This window comes from Meleagris gallopavo, chromosome 12, assembly GCF_000146605.3.
Source record: "Meleagris gallopavo isolate NT-WF06-2002-E0010 breed Aviagen turkey brand Nicholas breeding stock chromosome 12, Turkey_5.1, whole genome shotgun sequence".
Lineage (NCBI taxonomy): Eukaryota > Metazoa > Chordata > Aves > Galliformes > Phasianidae > Meleagris > Meleagris gallopavo.
In genome coordinates, this window is record NC_015022.2 from 896,152 (window position 1) to 923,112 (window position 26,961).

Consider the following 26,961-nt stretch of genomic DNA (forward strand, 5'->3'; position numbering starts at 1 on the left):
ATCTCCGTGCCCTCCTCTACCCCGCTCCAGCAGCTCCGCACCCTTCCTGTGCTGGGGGCCCCAGGCCTGGACGCAGCGCTGCAGCTGGGGCCTCACGAGGGCAGAGCAGAGGGGACAGTCCCTTCCCTGTCCACTGCCACCCTGTTGGTGCAGCCCAGGATGCTGTTGGCTTTCCGGGCCCCAGATGGACACTGCTGCCTCGTGTGTGGCTTTTCAGCCGCTAGAGGTACTTTTTTATAGGGTCTGTGCAATCACTAGCTTAGTGCTGTTGCTGGCTAACTTACTGTACATCAGAATGCTTCTTACAACCTGAGAGACTTTGTTTTATTCCATACATATTTCTTGGGTTGTTAATGGATTTGATCTTTGTTTATCTTCTTAAATAAAGAGTGGCTTTGTACTTTCAGGTTCTGTTGATACTTGCATTTATCCACACAATGTCTTACTGTAAAAATGATCTTGAGAAACTAACATCGCGTGCTGTTGATGTTCCACATTTGCATTTCCGAAGTTATGAAGTAAAAGGGATGCATGAGTGAGATCAAACCAGTCAGGTTGGGACATAGCTATCATTTGCTATGTTATTTTCTTATTTAATTAACTGTCTGAGGTGTTGTTTTGAAATTCGGGTTGAATCTGAACTGGAACAGTAACAATCTCAGTTACTGTTTCAAAAAGTCTGACTAAATCCTGGTATTTTGCAAGGGGTGTCCTAGAGCCCGCTCAGTTGTGCTCACTCTCCTCGTGCAGATCTGCTCAATATAGAGACCTGTGTACCTGCCTGGGGTGAGATTTGGCTTTTGTAGATTTCCCTTCCTCCTGCGTCCTTCCTTTTGGAAGGCTAACTGTGTGCAGCCCTCATTTCATTTCACATAACTTTGTCAGCTTGCCTCTGGTGCATTGCCTGGAGTTGGGAAGGGACTGCTTTTGCTTCAGGCCTGAACGCAAGTGAAAATAGACTTTGGTTTTATTTCCACTACCAACTCCTTTGGGGTAAGGGTGGCTGTTATGTTTTTCTTGGAGGCACTGATTGACTCCGTAGCGAGATGGTTGTCTCCATCCTTCTCCATACAGATGATGATTCTGGTCCCCTCGTACCCAGTAACCCCACATCATTGCTTCTTCTCATACAAGTCACACCTGTGATGTTTGCAGGCTGGGAAGCTGTGCCTTCTGCCTGTTTTTTCAGCACACTGTGTGTCTTCAATTCTTTAAGGCAGCTGCAAGACTAATGGTGTTTGCCAGGTGATGGGCTATCACTGCCACACTATTTCCTGGCTCTATTAAGTCAACTCTGCATAATTCACGAGTGAATGGAATAGCTGAGCAAGAAAGATGGTGCCATCAACCCTACAGACAAGCGGTAGGGGTGTGCTGCGTGGAAGCTGCCTTCCCTCTGTCTGTGTGCTTGTTAAACCATCCAAGCCTTCCTGCCTTTAAGTGTGCACGGTTTAGTACTGATCATTTGGGAGGGCGAGATGAGACAGTTGTGACTTTCTTAATAGGACCATTTTGCAGAACTTGCTGTTTGATGAAAAATTACTTGCTCGTGGCTGTTGTTGAGAAGCTTTCTGTCATAACTTGGCATTTTGCGTTGCAGGCCTGAAACTGAGCTGGATGCTTTTTTAATGACACCAGCACTTCTTGGGGTTTTAAGGCTGCGTGGAAGAATTGCTCTGTCCCCTTCACCACCCGATGTTCCTCCTCCATCCTTGATTTGGCACCAGTGTTCATACAGCTGTGTGCCAGAGGGAAACAGCTAGTAAATGGAATTCAGCTCTTAAGTGTCCCTGGGTCTCCCTGGAGGGCCAGTGTGATTCTTTAGTCAAAATTAACTATCACAAAGACCAAAAAAGAAATCTAGCTTGGAACTTGTGTAATTATGTCAGCATCCCAAGGTGAACTCAGGCATCTCCAATTCCTTGGAGCACCTGTGGCAGTTCTTAAATGAAAGGGTTTGGGTACCTTTGCCATTAAGTATTTGACTGCACTGCCTTCTGTGCAGTGGGCAAAAGCTGGTCTGAGCTGCTGGTTAATCCCTGGGAAATGAGGGCAGCAGCAAGATCTGCCATAGGGAGTGATGTAACAGTGTCCTCTGCCTGTAAATGTGCTGCTGGGGGTATGTCGGAGAGGAGGAGAAGCAATGAATAAAAGCAGTGCTGTATGTTCTGTGGGGAGTTTGGCTTCTCTAACCTGTGGTCTGTTTTTTTTTTTTTTTTTTTTTTTTAAGAAGATTATTTCTAGGATTTCTTGTTGAAGTCTCTCTTCCTACATCACGCCTTGAAGGAGCCAGGCAGATCTGTGTCTGTTGTTTTTGTGCAGAAGAGTGCTGCTAAATTTACTCTAAACTGACATTTTGGAGCACTGAATGGTAATTTTCTGTTGCAGCAATTTGCCTTTTTAACTTGCATTGTATTTTCAGGTGAGATGCAAGAAAGATTCTGAAACAGCATGAGCACAAGCGAGTTGATGAGATATGAAGTTGCTATGATGCTGTGACAGCTTATGGCCCTCTGCAAAAAGTTTGGTGCAGATTGAATTTGTAACACCTGAACAGAGCAGGTGTTACAATAACCAGTGACATCCTTGTACACAAACAGGGTAGAGCGTGGCCGCTGGAGGCCCAACCTGAATTGTCACCACGGGTAATCCAGGTTGGTGCAGCCTGCCTGTGTTTGCACTAGGTAGGAATGAGGGTTGAAATAGCTGGTTCTGAAAATGGTTCAGATTTGCAAGAAGCAATTTGAGTGACAAACTGCAGACGTGTGTTTTGTCTCTCAGTGGAAGGATTGAAGGCAAACCCCTCCGAGTGCCTTGTGGTGGCACTTGGGGACAGTCATTACTCAGCAAGTGACACATTGATAGCTGAAACCATTCATTATTTTGTCCTTTACCCCCCGTGGGGAGAGCCGCTCTGAAAGGCAATTCCCTTTGTTGCTGCATCAAGATCCATAACTCTCCCTCTGTTGATATTTTGTCCCCAGGCAGTGGGTTGGTGGAATACAGGAAGCTGTTCCCTGAAGCAGCGTAGAGTTAGCATCAGCCTGCTGAGGTGGGGTTTGAATCTCCTGGCTGCATTTTACATTCATCGGATATTTTCCAAAACGCTTTGCTGGTTTGGATTGAACTGGTGTGTCTCCCATCCTTCCTCTTTCCTTTTGCCACACAGGCAGCCTAGTCAGCTTGCACTGATAGCCTGTGGTGGAGAAAGCTCTTTTGTATGGCTGATTTTTGGGGGGATATAGCTTGAATTTATCTCGTTGTGTCATGAAAAATTCTATTTAGAAAGGCAGTTCTGGGCTCTTGTGTTAGTAATGGGTCAGGGTGAGTGGGACAATTTTTAATGCGTTTGGCTTTCTACACAAATATTAGATCTTAGGTTTTGTGAGATACGGTGGTGGCTTTTTAGTAGTGAGATAAAAGAATAAATAAGAGGGTATAATATAATAAACACACAGCAGCAAAATAGAGTGTGCTTGGAGTCACTGGAATAACGTGGACCCTTCAGGCCGTGAAGAAGGAGAATCCCAAATGGTTGCCACCCACCTGTGTGCTCACCCAGGGCACGGTCAGGTCGGTGATTTTCACAGAGAGGATGTTCCCTTTGTGAGTTGTAAAGGGATCAGCAGGGACTGGGTGTTCTTCCCTGTCCTGGGCAGTGGGATGGTTTTTGGATGTGTGGCAGGTATGATTTCTGTGGTGTTCACAGGAAGGAATTGTGCTTTGGATTAGCTGTGACCCTTGGCCAAGTGCTTCGACTTTGTTTTTTCTCATTTATCAGGCGGTGGATCGCTTTAATCCTAAGTGGATGCTGCAGGTTTCCAGTTTGCGATGCATTTGGAAAAATGCTGTTTGAATGCATCCGCGGCAGCGGTGCTGCTTGAGCTGTTGCAGCGCTGCTGAGGACGCCTGGGCAGAGCAGAGGGGAGGAGCGCCGTGAGCCCCGCTCGGCGCTGCCTGCGGGGCGTTTTAGCAGCTCATCGCTTCACATCAGAGCACTGCTGCACAACCCGCGGCTGTACGGCTGCTGCAGGGCTCGGGGGGCTTCGTCTCCTTTGCTGTCCTAGGTGGGTTCCGCTTCTGTCTTATGTAATTACAGTGTCACCAGCCAGGATGTCTAGCGGGCCTTCCAAAGGGAGGAGGTGAATCATAGAATGGCTTGGGTTGGGAGGGAGCTCAGAGCTCACCTGGTTCTGACCACGTGAAGTCCTGATGTTATTGCAGGGGAAGGTGCTAAGCCGAGGTTACAGTGGGTGGTGAGATGGGTTTCTCGGTGGTAACGGACGGGTGCTCGGTGTCCTCTGTAAGTGACAGCCAAGTTTGATGTAGACCTGGCTATGTGCGTAGATGAGCAGAGGTGGGGAAGCATGTGTCTTAAAGCTGTGGTTTCAGCCCTTTCCTTTGTGCTCTTTTACCACGCAGAAACCCAAGGTGTGGATAGATGACAAAGGTGCTGGGTTTCTGCATCTCGCCAGTGTAGTTTCTTTTGTTTCACTGGATTTTGGAATATTCTCAAGGGATATTGATTGTTCTTGTCCAGCTGAATCCCACAGCAGCATTCTGCTCAAGCACTGATAGTGCTGTCCTTTTTGTGTAGGTACTCATCCTCGAGGATGAAGATAAAGTCGGTGGGTTCCAATAACAAATACTTGCGAGTGCCGCTTCCGTGGGCAGTAGGACTCCCTTTGCCTGGTACTGACTCTTGATAGGAAGTGCTCAGGATGATCTCAAAATGTGACTGTTGGTTGAGATCTAACTATAGCGTGTGCAGAAATAGACAGTCAGCTTTAATGAGCTGTGCTGTGGATGCATCTTGCTTTGTCCCCAGGCAGCTGACACAAATAGCTGCTGGGCATCCGTCCTGCTCCTGCCTGTGTGCTGAGGAGCAGGTCTTGATGGTCCCTGACCAGCAGGCACCGAGCACTGCTGCCTGGGCACTTCCAAGTTCCTGATGGGTTTTCTTGAATCAATATCAATGCATTCCTTGAGCCAGCTTCAGAGCTGCCTTTGAACTGCACAGAATGAGACTACCTGAGGAATCCAGGTAAAAAATTAACGATGCTTCTGACTGTGTCAGAAAGGAAGGACCTTAGTGGAAGTTTGTGTGCATGGGGAACGAATGCGTTTCCAGGTGTCTGGATGTGCTACGTTGCTCCTGTTTGCCCATGTGCACACCAGCTTTTGGCGTCTGTTTCAACCTTCAAACTTGGTGTAAGAAAATGATTTCTAAATAATATAGATTAGATGGTAATTTCATCGTTGTACTGTATGAAGATGTGGTATTTTTCTCTTTACTAGTGGGTAGCACTGCTGCAGGTATTTTGTTCGTTATCTGACACAGGTGGTTTTTGTTTTGAAGAAAAGTAACTGATCATTTTCTGGGTAATTAAATTGTATACCACATTTCACTTCATCCCTTTGGCCTCAGACCAGCAGCTCAGTAACCCTGCGTTGTAAAGAACTGGAAGTGCTGCAGTTGGAATGTGCTGGTGCAGCTCTGCCCTCTTGTGTGTGCACGTTAATGTCTGAGAGAGCACACGGGGGCCCTGGGATGCAGCACAGTGGGTGTGTTGTTCTCTCAAGGCCGTGACATGCAAGCCTGCTGCAAACTTAGGCAACGAAAGGAAGCACCAGCTCTTGTAGCAAGCAGGTACCGTTGGAGTGTCTTTTGCTGATTTGGTAATTAAGAAATATACAACACTGGGTGAGGGGCAGCAGGTGGGGGAGGTACAGCTGCAGCATACTTCTTATAGAATCACAGCATCATGCAATGGCTTGGGTTGAAAAGCACCTCATCCCGTTCCAACTCCCCTGCTGCAGGCAGGGCTGCTGGCTGCTAGAGCAAGCTGAGATCAGGCTGCCCAGCACCCATCCAGCCTGGCCTTAAACACTTCCAGGGGTGGGCATCCGCAGCACCTCACCACTGAGCTTCCTTTAAAAGCCCTTGGTGCTAGGCAGTGCCTTCTGTATTTTAGAGCATTCGGCCTTGTGTTTGCCTGAGGTACTGCTTATGGATGAAATGGCAGCTCCTAGTGGGAGTCTCTAAGAATTATAGCAGCACCAAACAGTTTCAATGCCTCGGACGTGGAGCTCCAAGTCGGAGCAGATCCCCTATTTGCTGAAGTTGCATCTGATGCCACTCCTCTGCCCTCTCCCATCTCAGGATGAGGGGAGTTACTCCCCAGGGACACGTCTTCCTCTCCAGTACATCAGGGCAGCCCAGGCCATAACTCGGATGCCTTAATTTTCGGATGCCTAAGTTGTGGGAGGTGCATCGTGCTCGAGAATGGCAAATTGATGTGTGTGCAACCTGAGTCTTTTGTCGTGGTACTGCATGCTGGCTTTTGCCCAGCTCTCTGACATCATCTGTTGCACAGGAGTGATGGCACCCACTGATAAAGGAGCAGCTCAGTGAGAGTTTAAAGTAATAAAAACCTCCATCATGTAGGACAGAGCCAGAAGTTGTGTTTATCTTGGCACAGATGAATTCCCTGATGCTGTAAGGTGCTTCGGTGTCGTATTCTGTGTGTTAGATATTAAAGACTCACAGGACAGTGTTTGTAATGCTCATCCTCAACAAGAGGTGAGAGAAGAAAGTCGAAAGTGAATCAAATTTTGGGCATACAGACAGTGGAGGGCTTGCTTTTGTGGGGTGATGAGCTGTGTGCTCCATGACACCTCGGTGTCTGGGGCATCACCGCGTGTGTTGTGAGTGTGGGGAGACAGCAGTGCTGTGGTGGGGCTGCCTTTGGGCAGCTCAGCTCGGTGCTTTGTCCAGCAGCAGCGAGCTTTCGTGTCTCATAAGCATCCTCCAGGCCTTAACAAAGAGACCCAGCCTTTATTCCAGGTTCTGTCCCGTTCCCCACATAGGCTGTGTACCGGGTGCTGCAGAAACCCTGCTGTATAAACACTGCACGTTCACCCTGTGTAGTGATTTCTGATTTCATTCAGCACCTAGCTGATTTATTCATCCTACTGAGGCAGGGCATCTGGTGAAAACACCCTGTGTCCCTGTCGTTGTAGGTGCACACGTGTAATTGAAAACGAGACAAACAATAGGGAAAACCGACTGTCGAGGCATTGTTCATTGCGGGACACGCATCAGAACGTCATCCTGAGGCAGGGTGTGTGGAAAGCTGCCTTCAGAAGCGGGCTCTTGTGGCAGGAAGCAGCGTGCTGTCACACACCCAGCTGTAAAGCACGCTTCGTTTGCAGAGATGAAATGAGGACAGGATTTTCTGCTGGCTGCTGAGTGGGATGTTTCAGAGGTTGTCAGGACTGCACTGCGCTGCTCTTCCTGCCTTAATTTTGTTTTACTTTCAATCAGGAAAGCTGCTTCTTATGAAAGCCTTACACCAGTTTAAGTTTCAATTTCCATGCAAAACACCTCGCGCTGTAGGTAGAAAAAGCCAGAGCACACATATGTAAGCCAGAGGGAGGATTAGGCTGGAAATCCTGAAAGCGCTGATCGCTGCCCTGCTCCTGATACAGGAGTTAATGAGAAGCTGGTCATTCAGGTTACTTTGGGAGCAACTGCAGCCAGCATTAATTCTTTTGTAGGGGAAATCTCTCCCGTCCTTGCTAACGTCTCCAACCTCCCCTGCTGCAGATAGGGCATTTTGTTCTGTGCTCTGTGCCTCTCTTGGTGAGGAGCAGCACTGACAAGCTCCACCCAAAGGCAGCCTGCTCCTTGCCTCCCGGGATGCTGGCACAAGGCTCCCAGCAGGATAAAAGCCTTTCAGAGGATAAAACAGGAGAGAGCTATGCCAAAGGTTCGAGTCCTTCAGCGTCTCCAAGTGTAGAACCGAGTCCTCAGGGACACGAGACCTGTTGTCAGATCAACCTCTCTGTCTAGATGAGCTTGAGTTTAAAAGCAAACATGGCAAAAGCTGTTTGAGACCCTTGGTTTTTCTGCTTGCAGCGTGTGTTGCTGCTCAGCAGTCAGCACTGCTGGTCAGAACTGATCTGTGCAGAGGAAGCAGGCTTTTTGTGAGTTTTGGTTTGGAGGTACGTGCGCGTTACTCGATTTCACCCCAAGGTTGCTCGCTGTTTCAGGTTGGAATTGTCTGTTTTGTGATCAGGCTGATGTATTTATGGCTCCTCTCCACCACTCCAAAGGCATCAGCAGAGCAGCACCTCGCCAGCTTCATGCTGCTAACAGACATCTCCCCATGTCCACACTGCTTCTGCCACTGGCAGCATCGTTGTGATGCTGGGAAGCCCACAGACGCGTATTTACTTCTATAACTTCCCCACTGTTAGATGCCTGTAATGAATAACCAATGCAGCTGTTGTTTTGCAAAGAAGAACATTTTATTTGGAGCGTCTCAGAGCTTGAAATGTCACCAAACAGAAAGTGCATGGAAGTAGGAGCTGGAACTCCTTGCGATTGCTGCGGTGTGAACGAGCAGCACGAAATGCCTTTTATTTATTTTTCTTCCTAGTGTATAAATCACCTGTAAGACCGAATTTTCAGTTCTTCGTATGACTGTGGCTGATGTTCCTGCAGGGGGAGGTGGAGAGTCAGAAATGTCGCCTTTTTGTTCAGCCCCGCTGCTGCTTTGCAGCGCCTCGTGAAGCTATTCATACCCGGCCGTCAGATCGCAGCCGTGAGTTACGGCTTTCCTGACAGCACCGGGATTGTGTCTGATGAGTTTTATTAACCCCAGCTGACTGTAAATAACGAGGAACCGCACGGGTCTGTCATTTGATTTAAAGGTGTTCCGGCAGCAATTTGCAAAAGGAAAACAGAGGATCCAACAGGAATGGCCACGGCGATGCCAGGAGAGGGTTGCAGGAGGCTCTCCGTGTTTCTGTCTGCGTGTGCATTTTGCAGGTATTTGTGTGCACAGACACCTGCAGTCTCCCATACGAGCACCACGCGGTGCAGACAGCCGCCCTTGGGCCGTGATCTTCTGAGCCATTTTCATCGTTCCTGAGCTCTGGGTACATCTGATCTCCATTTATGCTGGTTTCAAACTGCTGGGCTGGGCTGGGCGTGGGAAGGGCAGTGTTCCTGTACTAGTTCAAATTCAAAACTGTAATGTATTTTCCATCGCCAGGAGCTCAACTGAAGCCTTTGGGTGCCTGAGAGAGGAGGAGGATTTCTCGTTGCATGTGTCCGTGCACCAGCCCAGTGAGGAATCTGTAGGGTGCTTCACTGCAGTCAAAGCAGTCTGTTCTTAAGTGAAAAATCCTTCAGTGAGGGCTTCCTTTCTCTCTTATTTCTATCTTACTTTGGAAAATGCAGTTCCATGGCAGCAGTGCGTTGTTTTATAGTAGCTGTTCCTTTTTATTTTAGTATTATTTTTCCTTGCGGATGCTCATCACCTCTCTCCCACCAGTTTTCACCCTCTCCCACCCTTTGCCTCACACTGGCAGCCTGTGCTGCTCAAGGCAAAAGGGAGAAGTGCGCAGCTGGTTTCCTCTCTGCCTTTCTCTTCCTATCAGCATTTAATTAAACACAGTTGTGAAAACACTGAGCTTCATTTTGGATTGCAACCACAGCCATCCCCAGCAGCAAGCCTTCCCAAACTCAGAGTGACTGTAACCCTGGTAATGGTGTCAGCCAAGGCCTCGAGGAGGCTGGGAGTTGAGGAGTTGAGCTGGGAGTTGAGGGATGCTGTAGAATGGGAAATGAACCTCAAATCAACGAGCTCAATCCTGCTTTTGGATGTTAGTGCCAGCCTTGCCCTCTCTGATGAGGGGAGATAACACTGCTCTCGCTACAGCCAAGCTTCCCTCTTAGCTTCTTTCTGTGAGCAAGGTGCACTTGACTACATTTTTTTCCTGCTAATAGCAAAATGCTACATTAGTAAGAGACGTGGGGCGTTGCATCTGTGCTTATTTGGTTTGAAAGTAGCTGTGTGCTTTCTCAAGGCTGGAGGGTTTGGCTTCACAGCCTGTAGGTTTTGGGAGTGGCAGTCAGGACCCAGAGTAGGGCGGTCTTACCCAGGTCTCTAGTGCTGACTGCGCTCTATCCAGACAGTGATACATGTGGCTAGTGTGTAACCAAATACTTCTTAAAATCACTTTTCTGAAGTTCTCCTGCCCTCTCCTTGCTCCGTGTGTTGTGTGGGCAGTAGGTTATTATGCATTTTGGCAGGGCAGCAGTCCCTTCCCCCTGGAATGCAGTAAGAATCTCCTACGGATTTCTTTGCTTGAGCTTTTACCCCCTCTCTACACTACAACGATTTCAAAGCCTTTCATTAAATCCGAAGACCTCTCTTTGATTGTTCATATCTAAGCTATAATTACCCAATATCAAGGTACCATTTCATAGGGGGGTTCTCGCAAGAGAGAATAACTCCGATTTGATTTCTTTCCAGTCCCTTGAGAAAATCCATAACAGGATGAATCGAGTGAAGGGTGATGATAGCGCAGCACTGATACAAACCTGATGATCTTCCCCCGGTTCTGTCGGGGTTTCCGCTCCAGCAACTTCCTTAAGGCTGTCCTGTCAGAAAGAAAAATCACGTTGTTGGAAGTGGGTTGTGCAATCAATCACTGGCCACTGAGAGAGGGGGGATCAGATGGATTCTCAGTCAAAACACTGCAGAGGAGCTGGCACATCCCTTCACTGAGGTATTTAGTTGTGTTTGGTGCCTGGCTCCCTGTCATCATTGCTTAATGAGACTAGGCTGTTGTAATACCAGAAAACGGAGGCCAGAAGGTAATTACATAAGTTATAAATCCTTCTCAGTATTGTTACTAACTTCTTGGATTATTGTGTTGTTTTTGTCTGGCCTGAGAGCAGATTAATATTCAGAAAATGGTCTGAACCACTGCTTTCCTATCCTGTAGTTCCTGCTGGACCAGAGCTATGTAAGAGGTGGCAAAGAATAGTATGCTTCCATGTGCTCTGCAGCAGTTACTCATGAGGAAGGTCTGAAGGTCCATATATTGGAAGAGATGGAAAATTGCTTTGCAGACAGCCTGAGGGATGTGATGAGCACACTCAGCTCCTCCTGCTTGAGTCCAAGCTCCGTCCTCTCTCTGCTCAGAAAGCTTCTAAGTGGCTGTTTGTGTTCCAGTGTCCAATTAGAGTAAGATTGCAAATGGTTGCATGCCCTGCAGAGCAGCCACTGTTCCCCGTCATCCCTGCTGGGAGACTGAGGGGTGCTGCCTCTATGTCTTTCTCTTCTGCTGCTGCTGCCTGGCCTTGTGCTGCTCTGGGGATGCTGCAGCTGTGTGATGTGTGTCACCTGGTGTTGTTTGGAGGTGTTTTATGGGTAACTGTTCAACTTGAAAAAACGCATAGACAGTAGGACCAGCAAAGGTTGGATTGGGTCCTTTCAGAAAGGCACAGGATGTCGTCTTCTCTTCCTCCCAAGTAGTGGGGGACTGTCCTCAGAGAACGCAGTGACCCTTTGTGGTGGGACAGTCCTTGTCTCCTGGCTGGGGGGGCGAAAGGTGATGGAGATAAATGAAACAGAAGCATTTCATTGCTTTTGTGGAGCAACAGGAATTCAGATTAAGCTGGCTGTGGCTCTGCAGAGATCTGTGAACAAATGGCATTAATTCTTTGCACCTCTGAAAAGAATACAAAGCCCAGCTACCAGACCTTTGCTGCTCACAGCCCCTTCTGGGGGGATGAGACGAGTTCTAATGTTGAGTCATTTCTCAATTTCCTCACAGTTTTTGTCCTTCCACTCTTGTGTGTCCGCTGTGGCATTCACACCAGGTTTCTGTTTCTCTTAGGTTTCTTCAGTGAAAGGGTCAAAGCATTGCTGTTTTCTTCTCTAAATAGGCTCAGGGACTCAACCTTCAGATTACTTGTATCTACAGACTAATGTAGGCACCTTTTTAGAAGATATTGGAATTTTTTGTCTCTCTTTTTTTTTTTTTTTTCCAATGTGTCCTAGGGAAAAAGAAAGAAGGAGGCTGATGTATTCTCAGTCAGGTGTGTTGCTATTTCCAAATGAGTTTTACGAGAGGAAAAACTCTGTATGTTTTCCCAGCTCCACGTGGTTGTCCTTGGAGACAGCGAATTGCCGGGGGAAGCAGAACTGTTTGATCTCTGCAGATGCCGTTCGCTTCTGCATCTCATGGTGCTTTTTGCTTTCTCTTGGTGTACCTCCAGCACAGCTCCTCAGCTGGGCTCTGCAGGTGGTATCTGTGAAATGTCCGTGCCCGTTTTATCCTTTTCTTTCCATTTCTGCATTGTTTCTCAGCAGCAGGACAGTAGCAAAAAGGGATGACAAGGACAGAAAGCAGCTCTGTGGCTCTGCCTGTCTGTGCTGTGGGTGCTGGGGAGTAGGCCTGGGCCCTCTGGGTTTTCTGTCTATTGCAAGAGTTAATGGGGCTCTCTGTTTCTTTTTAACTTCTCGGCAAGACCTGAGCTATGCCAGGTATCAGGCTGGAGACTAACAGGGTATGTATGTCTGGAGGGCCTTTGAATGTTCTCCATTTAAAACAGATTTTGTTGTAGTGATAGAGGATGTTGTAATTTTAAGCTGTGATTATAGGTGCAAATGGATAAAGCGTACTTTAATTTTGACTTGAATCAAAATCTTGACAATTAAATAGAGCTCCTTTGAAATCCGTGCTTACAGAGGGGGGTCGGAGCAGGTTCTGTGTGCTTCCATGGTTGGAACCACGTGGTGCCAGGAGGATCCGGAGCTGTGCTGCAGGCAGGCAGTGGGCACTGGGAGCCTTTGGAAATGCCACCTCCTGCTCTGAGCTGCTGGGAGCTCAGCCTGCAGCTCCTGGCACAGCGCTATGGGTCTGTGTGCTGCTGGGGTCGGGTGGCCCTGCATGGCATCGCCAGCCCTGTGGCCACAGCTCCTGCAGCCATCTTTGCCTCATGTTGCCTTCTGCACTGGTGTCATAATATTGACTTGCAAACACCGAGCTTTTTTTGCCAGTTGCTATGGTTACCTTGCAGCTACCAGCATCTGAGCTGTAAAAGCGAGTAAGAAGCAATACATTCCGAGCCTTGATGAAATGCACAGCAGTGTGTTAAGCTTCTAAACCCAATGTAACTACTACTAAGCAACATCCGCCCGTGGTTGGCCATAATGACTGCTGCAAGCTCCTTTTGGCTGAAATACTGGAGTGAGGGTTATGCTATTCCACTGCATCAGGTGCATCTTTCTGCCAGTAGCCTCAGCTGCCTCAGAACTGTGATGCTTCGTAGTCACTTCACAGTTTCAGAGAACTGAGTTTGACCTCTCAGTTACTCACGCCTTGTGAATGGCAGCATCTCCAACATCTCTTCTTGTGTGTGTTGCCAGTTTCCTTCTCTCCTAGAAATTGATTTTGAAGAAGCTTGGTTCTTCAGCCTCAGCTCCAAAGTACCAATCTAACTCATACCCCTCAAGGTGCTGCTTGTGTACAGGTTTGGAACCAATCTCATCAAATCAGCGTGAGTGATAAATTGAAATGTAGTCGATGTGCTGCTGCTTGGTGCAATTGGCTCCCATAGCTGCCCCAGGAGGAGTGAATGCCTTGAGCCTTTAGAGGTGGTAGGTCTTTGTTTTCAGCTGAGGGGCCTGATGTAGTGTCCCTGTCTCATGCAGTGCATTTTACCCATCACTTTGAGAAATGGAATGCAGCTGGGCACTGGTTGTATGTCCAGACTGCAGGCTTTGGGTCAGGATATTGATTGTGCTGACGGGTGCAATTGCTGTTTTCAAATTAGTTGCGTTGTGCTTGCAGACCAGGCAGTTCAGAATTGCTCTCATTCTCTGCTGATTAATCTGATTTTGTGTGTTCTGCTAATATTGTCCCTGCAGTGCCGGAGATACCCATGCTAGAGAGGAGGAACTGGTTCATTTATCTGCTGTACGTTCACAGAGAGTACGACGAGTGCAAGGTAGGAGTTGCTTCTGAGACTTTGCACTGGAAAGGATTTTTACTGCTGTTAGGAAACTGCAGTTTTCATGCCAGGACAGAGCCAGCTGTGCTGTGATGGCTGTCCCAGGTCACTTGGTGAGCCAACAAAGGGCCCTAGGGTCCTCTCCTTTCCCATTAATCTGTATGTTGTCAAAATAACATCCGTAGTTTGAACTAAGGCTGTCCTAACCACCCCCTCTCCTTACTTCTCTTGGACTAAGAGAGAAACAGCTAAGACAAGGCTTTAATTTTCTTAATTCTTCAGCTGTGTTCAGAATTCGTACGTGTATTTCTCTTGAACTGTCCATGAGCTGTTGATGATAGGTTTGGAAGTGGTAAGAATGAAAGATCTGCAAACTTTCCTTGTTCCAGGAGGTGAGTGGTGTCTTCCAAACTGATTATAAGGCAGTTCTGTAGTGCAGGTCTCTCAAAGGTGCTACAGAGCTGCTATGAAAAGCACTTCAATTGGGTAAAACATTTCTACCAACTCTAAAGTACATCTTGGCTATCCTAGAATGAAATTCTTCCATTCTGCATGGTACAGCACCACACCCTTTGATTTCTCCTGGGTTTAGTGTGTAGCTTGAAAGGAGTTTGATTTGGGATTGTAACAATAAATGGGCTACGGAAATGGTGAGTTGATTAAATGTTGTGTTTTCCTGACAAGAACACAAGGCATTGAAGGTGATGTGCCAGTGGGTGGGAGGAGGGCTGTAGGAGTTGTCTGCTTGTTTTCATAATATGCAAAGTAGATCTGAAAGTACTTTTTTCCTTCTGAAACACTAGGATTGGCCAGGACTTGTCTCTCTCTCTGTTGGAAAGCTCTTAGGGGTGCTTAAGAAAGTGGTAGGCCAGAAGAAATGCATTTAGCTTAATTAATGAAGCTGGAGGGCTGTATCATCAGCAGAGCCATTTCCTCTCAGATCTTTGTTTAAATAGGTGTAAACAAAAGCTGGATTGGTAATCTAAATAGAAAGTTACTGTCCTTTTCTGTTTCTTTTTGGTAGCCTGTTTTGTATGTGTACTGTTGCCACGATGGGATGTAGGCGTGTGGTGCGCAAAAAAAGTGTACAGCTCAGGGGAGCAGGGAAAATAGCTATGTGGATGCTCCAAAGGGAACACTGCCTTCTCCAAGTCTCCATCAGTCACCAAAGGAAGCAAAATATGGGGAAAAATGGAAGTTTTGGCACCAGACCATAGCTAGCTAAATCACCTTCCATCCTTCTGCCCAGACACGATGAATGCGTGCTCAGAGGCCTGGATTTGTCCCAGAGAAGTTAAGAAGATGCTGGATCCTTCTGCACTCTTCAGAGGTGGCTGTGTCCCAAAGGCAGTCTGCTCTTGGATGGGCTGAGCTGCCCTCTGGGGCCTCCAGCTCTCGCTGCTGTTCTGTGGGTCGCAGATCTGAGCAGGAGGCCCCAGGTGCTTTTATACATGCTCGGGGCTAATATCTTCAATAACTGAAAAAGTATTGTCATCTCCAGTGCCTGACGTTGCTGTAAACTTACAACTTCAAAACAGTTTGGGCATTCACTCAAGTCTATTTGTTTTCTTTTAAGACTCGGGTAGGAAATGAGTGATCTTGGCCCCTTTTTTCCATTCACTGCTTTCAGAGGCATCATCTCTAACTCCCCTATTTGCCAGTGATGTAAAACACCTAGGAAATAGTGTTTGTTTGCTAACATCATCTCCCCAAAATCTAAAGGGTTGAGTTGCTTTTAACCCCTACAGTGCCACTCCATCTGCTCTGGTGTTGCCAAACTTCTTGACAAACTTCTTTTGCTGCTTATTACAGCGGCAGATTGATAACAGACTGTTTGATTCTGCTGCCCAGCAAGATGCAAAGCAGATATCCTCCAGGGTGAGGACTGCAGCACCGCTTGCTATTGCAGTGCAGTCAGGAACAGGGATTTGTAGGGTGACGTTGGAGTGTGGGGACCGGCCCTGCTAAGCAGTCATCATCACTCAGCTTCGCGTGCAAAGCTGATAAACAGCATGTTCTGCTCACAGCCTCAGTTCTGCCTCTTCCCCCTAGCTGTATTTTTTATAACAGAAATCTTCTGTTATGTGTGAGGGAAGGATTATTAAAATTACCAGATGCTTTTAATTAATTAAAATCACTCATGCTGGTTGGTCTCCTGCCAATGCATCTGAATTCTGACAGCCAGTTAAATAAACTTGGGAGGAAACACTGGGATTACAGATCATCCTTCTCAGCTTCAGGCCTTTTGCTGTGGGATTTTTAGGGTTTGAAGAATTAATCAGCTCCCTCTAAAAGGTAGCTCTCTATTGCCCTCTCTTGCTCTGAGAGACTGGATTTGTGCTCTGAGAGACTGGATTCAGGAGATGCTTGCTTGTGTCCAACCGAGTGTCTGATAGCAAAGTGCTTGGTGAAGACCCAAGTGCAGGCATGTGGAGGGCTCTGGCTAGGAGATGGGTAGGTGCCTACCCCAGGGGAAAAGCAGTCCTGGCAGCTTCTTTCTTTTCCTTCCTCTGTTTAATTTTTTTTTTATTGAGGGAGGCTGCTCAATAATAACTCTCCTTGCTTTCACCCTGCTTTCCTTCTATGTGCTGCGTTTGAGGTTCAATTTCCCTTCTTGTTTTCAGAGGCAGGGGATGGAGGTACAGAGAACGCTCTTGGCAGAAGTGCCAGATGAGCAGCGGGTTATTCTTAGCCCAGGAATCCTTTCCCCCTTTGTCTCTTCTACACTGGAGCTCAGAGAGGAGGCTCAGAGAGCAGCAGCAGTGTGTTTGCTTCATGGTCCCAGTTTGCATCCTTCCAGAAATCCCTTTTTTGGGGCTTCTTTACAATTTCAGGTCATGTGTGACTGTGGAATAGAGCCAGACTACACCTAAACTGTCAGCTTCAGATGCAGACAACAAGGATTTACATTTTCATCAGTTTTCTTTCTTTCTTTTCCCATGCTCTCTTCGTTAGTTCATTCAGCTTCCATTAATTCAGCTACAGTTGCTCCAGTTCAATTTACTTCTTCCCAAAGGGCCTAGAGTAGATGCTGTTATCAGCAGAGGATGCTTCATAGATTTCTTGCAGCGTTTTCCCCAGGTGATATGTAATTATCTTTAGCAGTAGGAATGAGCAGACAAATACTGCCAGGCCTGCAGTGTTCTTGGCACTGTGCTCTTCTCAAGCATTGACCAGTTTGTGCTCTTACGTGCACTCCTGTTGTCCCAAACACAGTCCTGTGTCTTTGTTATTTGTGTGGTTGCAGTTTCTGCAACTGAAACAAAATCCCTTTCACTAGCTTTGTTAAAATGTTGAAAGTTTACCAATTTTGTACTGTTTTCTTACAATATATTGCAAAAACTAGCTGCCTTTTCCGAGCATAAAATTAGATTTATCAGTGTTTCAGAGACTGAGGTTACATTTGCCATATACGTTTGTACTTCTTTGTTTCAGGCTGTCATCAAAGAGCAGCTCCAGGAGTCCCATGGGAGGTGTGAATATGCTGTCTATGTTCAAGGTACGGCACATGAGGCCTCTGAAAGGCTTCCTTTGGCTAAAGCCAGTTACTTTTGGTACAAGATAGAGAGAGCACTTGTGGACAAATGAAAGAAACAATTATAAAATTCCTGTGTAAATACGTCTGGCCCTTTTTGTAATGGACAGACTAGATTTTCTGTTTTCTCTGCATTGGTGAGTTTGTCATCAGTTCCTCCTTGGGCTGTGGGCTCTTGGCCATCGATGCACTGCTCTTCCATTGGGTTGTGTTCTGTTGTGTGCTGTGAAATGTGCTACAGACGTTTGTTTCCTTTAAAGCGATGTGCCTTGGGTGACTCATCTTACTCTGTGAGTATCTTCCACTTCCTGTCCACCCTCTGTCCTCTAAGAGGTGTCCCCAGAACTTGGCCTTGCAGTTCAGAGGGCTGTGTGTCATCTCAGCAGTTGCCTGGGATGGGAGAAAACGGAGAATTTTTGGCCAAGGACATATTGCAGCCTGTAGAATTAGGAGGAGAGTGATCCAGACTGCATCTTAATGAACAGTTGGCCAGGGTTGTGAGATGCCTAAGCCATAAAGAACAGAAATGTTTCCAAGCAAGCATGAGTCCTATGTGTGCATTTTCCTTCTGCCTCCAGTTGCTGCGAGAAGGGGAAGGACCAAATGGGCATTGTTATAATGTATCTGTACTCTCTGTTCTTTCCCTGCTGTCAGAGACACTTTTCCTGCAGATATGGACTAATTTGCCTGGTATATATTTTCTTACAGCTTTGATATTTCGCTTGGAGGGGAAAATTCAAGAATCTCTTGAACTGTTTCAGACATGTTCCATTCTGAACCCTCGAAGTGCTGACAACCTCAAGCAGGTGGCACGATCGCTGTGAGTGGTGTTTGATTGTTTCACTTTGATGTGCCACCCCGGACCTTCCACGCTTTGTTTTTCTCCCAGGCATCAAGCAGAATCCCTGGCTGCTTAATTCCAAGCATGCTTCCTCCTCATCAACACTTGAGTTGCTTTCCAGAAGCGTGGGCCACCCTTTAAAGCACAATCTCTGTTATCTGCCTGGCTGCTATTGTTGTATTTTATTTTATTTTTTTTTCATTTGTGCTTTAAGCAAGATAAATAGCACACCAATTTCCAGATCCAGAGCTAAAGGTGCTGCCTGGAGCTGTGTAAACTTGCCCTGCAGACCCCTGTCTGTCTCTGAGTGTCCTGTTTGCTTTTGATCACCTGTGTTTTCCCTTTGAGACAAAGGCAGATGACGGAGTTTGTGGATTCATTCCTTGCATCTCCAGTCACGTAACGGAGCGCGGAATGGGTGACCTTGGCTCTGAAAGGGAGCAGTGCTGACTTATTGCTCAGATTACAAACTTCTCAGGGTTTCTCACTCCAGTCTCTGGAGAACTAGCAAATAGCATCATTTCTCAGTGGCAGAGGTGACAGTGGCCACACAGCAGGGTTTCAAAGCAAGAAAAAAGTAAAAATGGAATTGCTTTCACAGGTTTCTTCTGGGGAAACACAAGGCTGCCATTGAAGTGTACAACGAAGCAGCTAAACTTGATGAAAAGGACTGGGTGAGTGTTTTGTTGCTTTGCAGATTACTGCACAATGCAGATGGTTCTCCATTTTTCTGAAAACAGCTGTGGATGCATTCCAGGCAGAAATAAGCTGATGTTGCCTGCAGTGTGAGCAGAGGAGGAGCTGCAGGGCCAAGAGGCATCACCTTTTAGCATGGGCTCTTGAGCACTGAGGCTCTGCACCCTCTGGTTTGAGGGTTTCAGCCTGCAGATTTCAACCTACACATCCCACACCTTGTCCTGGAGCACAAACAGATGATCAAGCAACATGTTTGAACCTTGCTATCAGTATTAACATAGCCATTTATAGTATAAAGAGCTAAATTACCTTAAGGAAGGTATGGAAAATGCTTCCCTCTGTTAACATTAAACACTCAGTTATCATTAAAACTTACTTTAGTAATTGGGAATCCTTTCATAATGCAAAAAATGAAAAAGATTACCCTTAAATTAGCTAAGAGTTGCTTCTTATCTACCAAGCATTACCTGCTTTGAAAAAAATGTAGGTTGATAACTACAGGAGCAATAATTAAATTGGCTCTTTCAGGAGGAAAAAACATGAAGGAAGAACATTGCAGAGGGAAGTGTGTGACAGGTGGTAAGAGAGAGGACATGGCTTTCAGTTAGTTGTGGACAGCCTTTTGCAGGTGACTCTTTTGCCTGCAGAAGTGTTGTTTCTAAGACAGACTTGCGACGTGTGATGTTCTTAAGACATCAGACTCTCACTGACTCTAGCTCTGCTTTTGGTGCTCAGTAGGTCTGCAACTGAGACTTGCTACAAAGATACACTTGGTATTATTCTTCTTGTCAACTCGTCCTGTGCCAGTCAACTTGAAAACCTTGCCATGGATTTTCTGTGAAGTCTGTGTTCTCTTAGCTGGCCTGGCTGCCTGTAGTATGTGCTTGGCATGGCTATTGCTTTATTCACAGCTGCAGCAGGCAGCCTTCAGTGGGAGTTTTGATCAGTTATTGCCTGCAGCTGGCTCAGTACTGGCAGTAGGGCCAGCCTGTGCTCTTCCCTTGTGCTGTTCTGTTCTACAAGCTGCGGTAACGAGGAGCAGATCTTTGATTCATTACTTTTCTCTGCAGATGGAGAGACTGCACTGAGGAAAGTATTCTGAGGGGGTTAATGGGTAAATAAGAGAGTTTCCTATCAAAGGTCAAGTCTGTCTAAACTGATGAGGCTTACCAGAATAGAAACAGGAATTGTGGACCTGCTTTTCAGCTCCCCAGGATGTGCCAGGCTGAGGAAGATGACAAGTAGCTTGGCAGTTACACTGCTGGCAATGAATTAGAGGCGTGATGGTTCCCTGAAGTGTCACCAGCGTGTTTAAGATGCCAAAGTGATCTTTCAACTGTGTTGCTGCAAACATGTTTAAACTGCCTGAGATCCTGCCCTTCTGCTCCTTGACTTCTGTTTCTTGGGTTGGAAGGGACCTTAAAGCTCATTTGTTCAGCTGAATGCAGTGTTTGCAGATTCTGTGAGTGTACAGGTAGGTGAGGAGCCACCTATAAGGGCAGCAGGTGTCAGCTTCACAGATCTCACTGGGAACTGAGTCAGAAAGCAGCCTTTCCTCCTTGTTCTCCAAAGTGTTCTCCAAAGAGACCTCCATCACTCTGTGCTCCAGTCTCAGTGGGCTGTAGACTTGCGTGTGCCATCACATGTAAGCTCTGTAGGTTCCTGAAGCAGCTTGATTTCATAGGTTTATTTGAACAACAAAGCAAGTTTGTGGGTAGGTACAGAGGTCTCCCTGTCCGAGTGGCTGATGACTGTTGTCAGAGGTAGGTTATGTAGTGTGCATCTCAAACCTCATCCTGATTTGGTTTTGTGTTGTTTTGTACAGGAGATCAGCCACAACGTGGGTGTGTGCTACATGTACCTGAAACATTTCAACAAGGTAATGCAAGTTCTTGTCTTACCTACCTGACAAATGGCAGACAGGGCTTCCAGAAGTGTCACTCTGGTAGTTTCAGGTGGATCCTTTGCAACTATTGGTGTCAAGGAAGTGTTTTGCTTCAGTGTTCATCTCTGGAATCAAAAGATCGTGAGCTGTGTCTGTTCTTGTCTGTGTGTTGAATTACTGAGTCAGCTGAAAAACTGTGAGCTTGGATGAGAGCGAACCTGAGCTTAGCCTTGTAGCTGGTCAGGAGGCATTTTCTGAAGTAGGGCTTTTCAGAGAGTGTTTGTGTTTTTAAAGAGAATGTTCAAGGAACCTCAAAGAGCTGCTTCAAACCACATGGAAAACCAGCAGTGCTCCACACAGAGCTGCCTCTGTTTCAGAGCCTTTTAAAACCAGAGTGGTAAACGCTGCTTGTTTTGTGACCAGTTTCATCTTCTGGAAGCAAGACAAGTGTGATGGTTGAGACCCCAGCTTCTTCACCAGCATATTGCTCAAACTGCTGCATCTTATGCAGAGTTTCTTTGATCTGAAGGAGCACTTGCTGCCCCGTATCTCTGGCAGGATTCAGTGACTTATGGAGTTGGTGTGTTGGAGGTGAAGCAGACACCTCTTTCCCTGCCCTCCACGTGTAGGATTTATTTCAGCGTTTGAAGCTGGTTTTGCACCAAGCCTGGAGTAAAAGACACAGAGAGGCCTAGCTGGAGTGTGGGCAGTGCTGCTCATGCTTTGTAGCCAGTAAAGAATTTGAAGTGGAGTTTTGGTCCCTCGGCTGAGGTAATTAATTCCTCTGGCTGATTTGGCAATCTGTGCTTGCTGTTGGAGTAAGCGTTGTAGTGAGGAATAAAATGTAACATACCTAGGTATTAACCTAGCAAATCTGAAGCTTCCCTCTTACCAACTTCAAACACGGGGACTCTGGTCCTCTCTTCCTGGGGAGGTCACTGCCTCTCCTTTTGGCTCCAAGTATGCCACTTGTTTTTTTCTGTCCCAGGAAGCACGTGGTTCCTGATGCAGAATTTGTTTCAACACTTAGCTGGGTTGAGTTTGCTAGCAGGGCTCTCTGAGCTCAGGGGTGTTAGCTGTTCCCTTTCCCTAGCTGCTGTGGATTGTTCTTGGGCTGTTGCTTTGCTCTGTAATCACTGATTATGTTTTTATTCTCTGTGGTTGTGTGTTTAGGCACGAGACCAGCTAAACAATGCCCTGAAGATGAACAGACATGATCTGACTTACATGATGCTGGGAAAAATTCACCTCTTGGAGGGGGAGACTGAGAAAGCCATCGAAGTCTATAAGAAAGCAATAGAGTAAGAATGTATACATATATATATATATATATATATATATATATATATATATATATATATATATACACACACACACATACACTTTTTTTTTTTTTCTTTTTGTTGCTATCTGTCTGTGTGTCAGGAGGAATTTGATGGTGTCCTAGATTTGAATTGAGGGCACAATTAAAAAGTTAATGGGGGTTCTAGTGTCTCTGTGCAAAGCAAGCACTTTCTGAGCTCTTCAGCTGTCTTTGCTCTCAGCTGTAGTCCTCCTCCTGCTGACAACGTGTCAGGGAAGAAGGTAGCTGTTTGAAGGTCTGCCAAGAAAAAGTGGAAAACAAATGGGCAGAAATGCCTGGGAGCAAACATGTTTCAAGCTGACTTCATAAATCCCAAAGGCTTATCTACTGAAAAAATTTCACCCTAGCTGTCTCTCTAACCCTGTCTGTCTCTCAAAAATCAGTTGTTGGGTTTCACATGCTGTTTTTGCTTGGAGTGATTTGTGTTTGAAGGAGAGTGAGTAGGCAGAAAGGAGATGGGCTGGTACATGGTGAGTTTCTCCCACCCTGTCACCATTTCTCAGTACTGATCTGTCTTGTTTTAGGGCATTCCTGAGTGCCTGATTTAGCAGTGCTTTTAAAATGTGGGCAGAACACTAAAGGAAAGCAGGAGCACGCCAGAAGCCAGAGGAAGATCTACAGTTTGTACTGGCTGTTTGCGTATGCTGTTTCCTTACACACCTGCTTTTGGTTGCTGTCTGATAGTATGTTGGGTTGAGTAGACGTTTGAACTAATCTAGAATGTTTATTACGTAAATAATCCTTGCTAAGCATCTTACCAGCTTTATATTAGTTACCTTGGTGCCCCCTTCCCTCCCTTTTCTTATCTGCCCATGACATTTTGCCTGCTGTTAGCAGCTGCTCTCTGGGTATGCACCACCAGGCACAGCTTTTGCTCAGGCTGAAATACCTGTGTGATTGTATGTATTAGATTTATTAAGATTTGGTAGCAAGGTAAGTAAGGCCACAAACAAAACACAAACAAAGTACAGTGTCCTTTTATACTTTTTTGTTATTGTTGTTCTTTGCATCCTATTTATTTAATCCAAACCATCTGGGAGGGGGGCTGCATTTAGAAGCATTCACAACACTGCTGCCTGAACCTCAAACTAGCATTGAGGGTTTGGGAGTTGCTTACAGTAATTGAAAATGCTAAGGATCTGTTTCTCTCAAGCCTTGCTGTGCTGAACAGCAGCGTGTATCATCAGGAATGTGTTAAGTACCAGAGTAGTGCCTGTCTGAGCACCATGAATTGCAGTGTAGCACAAGGCTGTGCTGAGCAGTGCATAGCTTGGTATCTTATGGCAGGGTGAATTGCAAGTCTGGTGATGAACATGTAGAATCCATCAGAAGCACTGAGGATTGCCTGTCACACATGGCCCAGAAGCTGGCAGTGGATTTACAGGATGGTTTATGAGGGACAATGGGAAATCCCATTTTCTATTTCCAGGTCACTGATGCAGGCTATCTGTGAAGATTAATGAAACCACATTATCTTATTGTGCCACCAGATCTGTTTCACAGAGCTACCTTCACTTCCCATTAACATCCATAAGGCATTTTGGAAGCTTAGATGTACTGTTGGTCAAAGGAAGTCTCTGTGGTGGTAACTGTTGTAGTATTTGGGTTTAATAGTAACAGTTAATTTCCTGGTGTACTACTAGTGTAATGTAGCATAGAGTAATGTAGAACAGTGATTCTGTTTTTACCTTGTTCTAGAGAGGCCAATAAACAGTGCAGCTCTCTGGCTTTTGTATTACAGATTTTCTCCAGAAAATACAGACCTCCTTACAAAACTGGGGTTAATTTACTTGCAGGTACTGAAAACTGTTAACTAGTTATTATATGAACTTATTTATTTGAAAAATGATGAGTTATTTTCTGTCTGTCCTCAACTGACTTGCACACACTTCTGTATTTCACATGACAGTTTGCTTTTCTGTGTTCTCCTTTTTCCTTTTGCTGCTAACAGGAATTGATTTCCTGGATCTGAGCCAGAGCAGGAATTCTGTTTGGCAGCTGCCCTCATTCTGTTATAAATCCTCCAAGTACAGTCATTACCTTGCTGCTGGAGCTGTGGTCCAGCAAGTTAATCTGCTACAAAAGCAGCCATGCAATGGTTAGCACCAGTGCACCACAGAGGAAAAGAAGGGAGACTTCTTTCCATGTGAAGAGTGCCAGGGGCCCCTGGGGGCACTGTGTTGAGGATTTGCAGAGCTACAATTTGTTTTATGGAGGAGGTAAAGGAGCAGAGGAACATCAACTTGAGTTCACTGTATAGAAATGTCAGAGCACAAACAGTGCAGAAACCTTTGTTTTGCTCAGAACAGTGAATCTTGCTCAGCAAATTCCATTTTTAGCATTTATTTTGTACATTACTTAACTACACACACACGTTCTTGTTTGATAATTGGAAGCACTGTAAAATTCACTTTTCTGAGTCCTTGTTTTAATTGATCCAGGAATTCTGGTGTCCAGAAAGTGTGTTCTCTTTCTAAACCCCTTATTGCTGCACTTCTCATCATTGCTTCTTTTCCCAGCTTGGCGATTACCAGAAGGCTTTTGAACACCTTGGAAAGGCACTCACTTACGACCAGGGCAACTACAAGGTATCAGGAGTGGAAATGAACCGTTGTAGTGTTTTCCCATCTGCTGTTAATCTGTCTGTGCTTCCAGCAGTTGAATACAGGTGTGACTTTTCCTTGGCTCTGGTCTGGAAAGCTGAGCTTGGCATCTAGGTATCATTCCTGACTGTGAAAGTGCTTCCCTTTTTTGACATGCTACTTTATTTCTCTGTGCCTCGTTCTCCTCCTGTAGGACGTTAGCAATGTATAGTATGGAAGTGTGTGGTTGACAGCTGATGCATGAATACAAGCCAAATGCTATTGTGAAAACACCTTTACACTTACAAATTTTACTTGTCACCGTGATGTATTATAAATCGCTTAGCCAGCTTAGTGTGGTTTAAATATAGTGTGTTGCAATCACTTGCCTTCCCCTCCATGCATATTTCCATTAATTTGCAGTATCATCCAGTCAGTGTGAACTAGGCTAGCTTTGCTTGCTTGCTTTTTCTTTTTTTTTTTTTTTAACTCTCCTGTTAAGTTACACCAGAACTATTTCTGTCTGTACTTGTTGGTGAAATGAAATGGAGTGCATAGATCTTCTCACAGACTCAGGCTCTAGAGGTACCCTGCAACCCAGAACACACCCTAAGCACTTCTCACACTGTGGTGTTTCTGAGACAGTTATGATTGGGATAAAACAAGAAGTGGGTCTGAGTCCCTCCTTGCCCTGACTTCACTTTGTGCTCAGAGATTCTAGAGCTCCACACCGTTGGTCTCAGCAGCCCCCAGAAGGAAACATGTGGAAGAGCTCCTCTTGAGATGGCTTTAGTTCAGGAGCTCTGTCCCCTTGCCTTCTTGTTGTGCTTGGGGAAGCGCACGCCCACAGCTGGTCTCTCTCCTTCTGAAGGCTACGTTGGCAGCTGGCAGCATGATGCAGGCCCACGGAGATTATGAGGTTGCCCTCTCCAAATACAGGGCAGTGGCCAGCAGCATGCCTGAAAGCCCTCCCTTGTGGAACAACATTGGGATGTGCTTCTTTGGCAAGAAGAAATACGTCGCTGTGAGTGTGCTTTCCTTTCTCCTTTCACCTGTATGACCCAAGAGCTCTGTTGGGGCAGACAGGAGGTCTCTCTGGGTGCACTGCTGTGCAGCACACTTCTTCCTTTGCTGCAGGCTATCAGTTGCTTGAAGCGGGCAAACTACCTGGCTCCTTTTGACTGGAAGATTCTGTACAATTTGGGCTTAGTCCACCTCACAATGCAGCAGTATGCATCTGCTTTCCACTTCCTCAGTGCTGCCATCAACTTCCAGTCCAAGATGGGAGAGCTGTATATGCTCCTTGCAGGTAATGAAGTACTGTTACCCAGCTCTGGTTTGTAGCCAGCCTGGGAGATCAACGTTTTTCAGAGGGAAAGTTTGGGCTGAAGTAAACAAGTATTGGACACAAGTTGTATTTGTGAACAAATGACACTGAGTATTATCCTAAAAGTGAAGTCCTTGTGAAGCATCACCTTCTGTGTGTATGTTTTCCTTTGGTACAGTTGCTCTGACAAACCTTGAAGACATTGAGAATGCAAAACGTTCCTATGAGCAACGCTGTGGCCTTGGACAAGTAAGTCTTAATCATATCGGTCAGTTGCTCATGTTGCTTTTCCTTCCTGCACCTGGTTTCCTTCACGTGCTTTATCCCTCTCTCCTCTGACCTTAAGTTTGCACTGGGGAAACATTTTTGTTCCAGAAGCAGTGCAAATCAGCTTTAAAACCTTCTTTTTTCATTCAGTTCTGAGAAATGAAAGAAAATATATTTAAGACCAAACCAAAGCTGGTTTTTATTTTGCTGTTTATTTAGTGAGTCAAGAGATGATGACTTTGGATTCCAGTCTTCCTTCCTGGGAATACAGAGCAGATTGAGTAAACCATTCATCCCAAAATATTTTGTAACTGAGCTTGAGCACTGCACAGAGCATTGAGAGACTTTTGGGATAAAACCTTTCTGAACTGGGCAGGGGGAAGATTTTAGCTGGAAAAATGTGATCAAGAAGCCAATACAAAGCATATAAAAGGGACAGTGGTGCAGCCCTTCCTCCTCCATTTTACAAGCGATGTCAGTATTGGGAATCTAGCTATTAAGGTCAGAGCACCTACTTTCAGAAATATTAAAATGAGCCTTTCATTATTAAAGATGGTCTTTGCCATCGTTTCAGGCAGAAGAAAAACACAGTTTTGTCTCAAATCTATGAATAGTTTTGGCTGCCTGGGTCTGCTTTTTCTTTTTT

The 26,961-nt window shown here is 46.0% G+C and overlaps 1 protein-coding gene across 1 annotated transcript in view; it reads left to right on the top strand.

Moving 5' to 3' along the window:
- The first annotated feature begins 3,531 nt into the window (after positions 1 to 3,531).
- BBS4 (Bardet-Biedl syndrome 4) overlaps positions 3,532 to 26,961 on the top strand; it is a 29,175-nt gene continuing 5,745 nt past the window's right edge. The window contains 14 exon segments of the mRNA XM_031555200.1: positions 3,532 to 3,573; positions 3,974 to 4,067; positions 13,737 to 13,816; positions 17,255 to 17,318; positions 18,063 to 18,174; positions 18,797 to 18,869; positions 20,717 to 20,770; positions 21,950 to 22,077; positions 23,881 to 23,935; positions 24,659 to 24,727; positions 25,593 to 25,745; positions 25,859 to 26,030; positions 26,227 to 26,279; positions 26,281 to 26,297. Coding sequence (XP_031411060.1) covers positions 3,532 to 3,573; positions 3,974 to 4,067; positions 13,737 to 13,816; positions 17,255 to 17,318; positions 18,063 to 18,174; positions 18,797 to 18,869; positions 20,717 to 20,770; positions 21,950 to 22,077; positions 23,881 to 23,935; positions 24,659 to 24,727; positions 25,593 to 25,745; positions 25,859 to 26,030; positions 26,227 to 26,279; positions 26,281 to 26,297 — 1,166 coding nt within the window.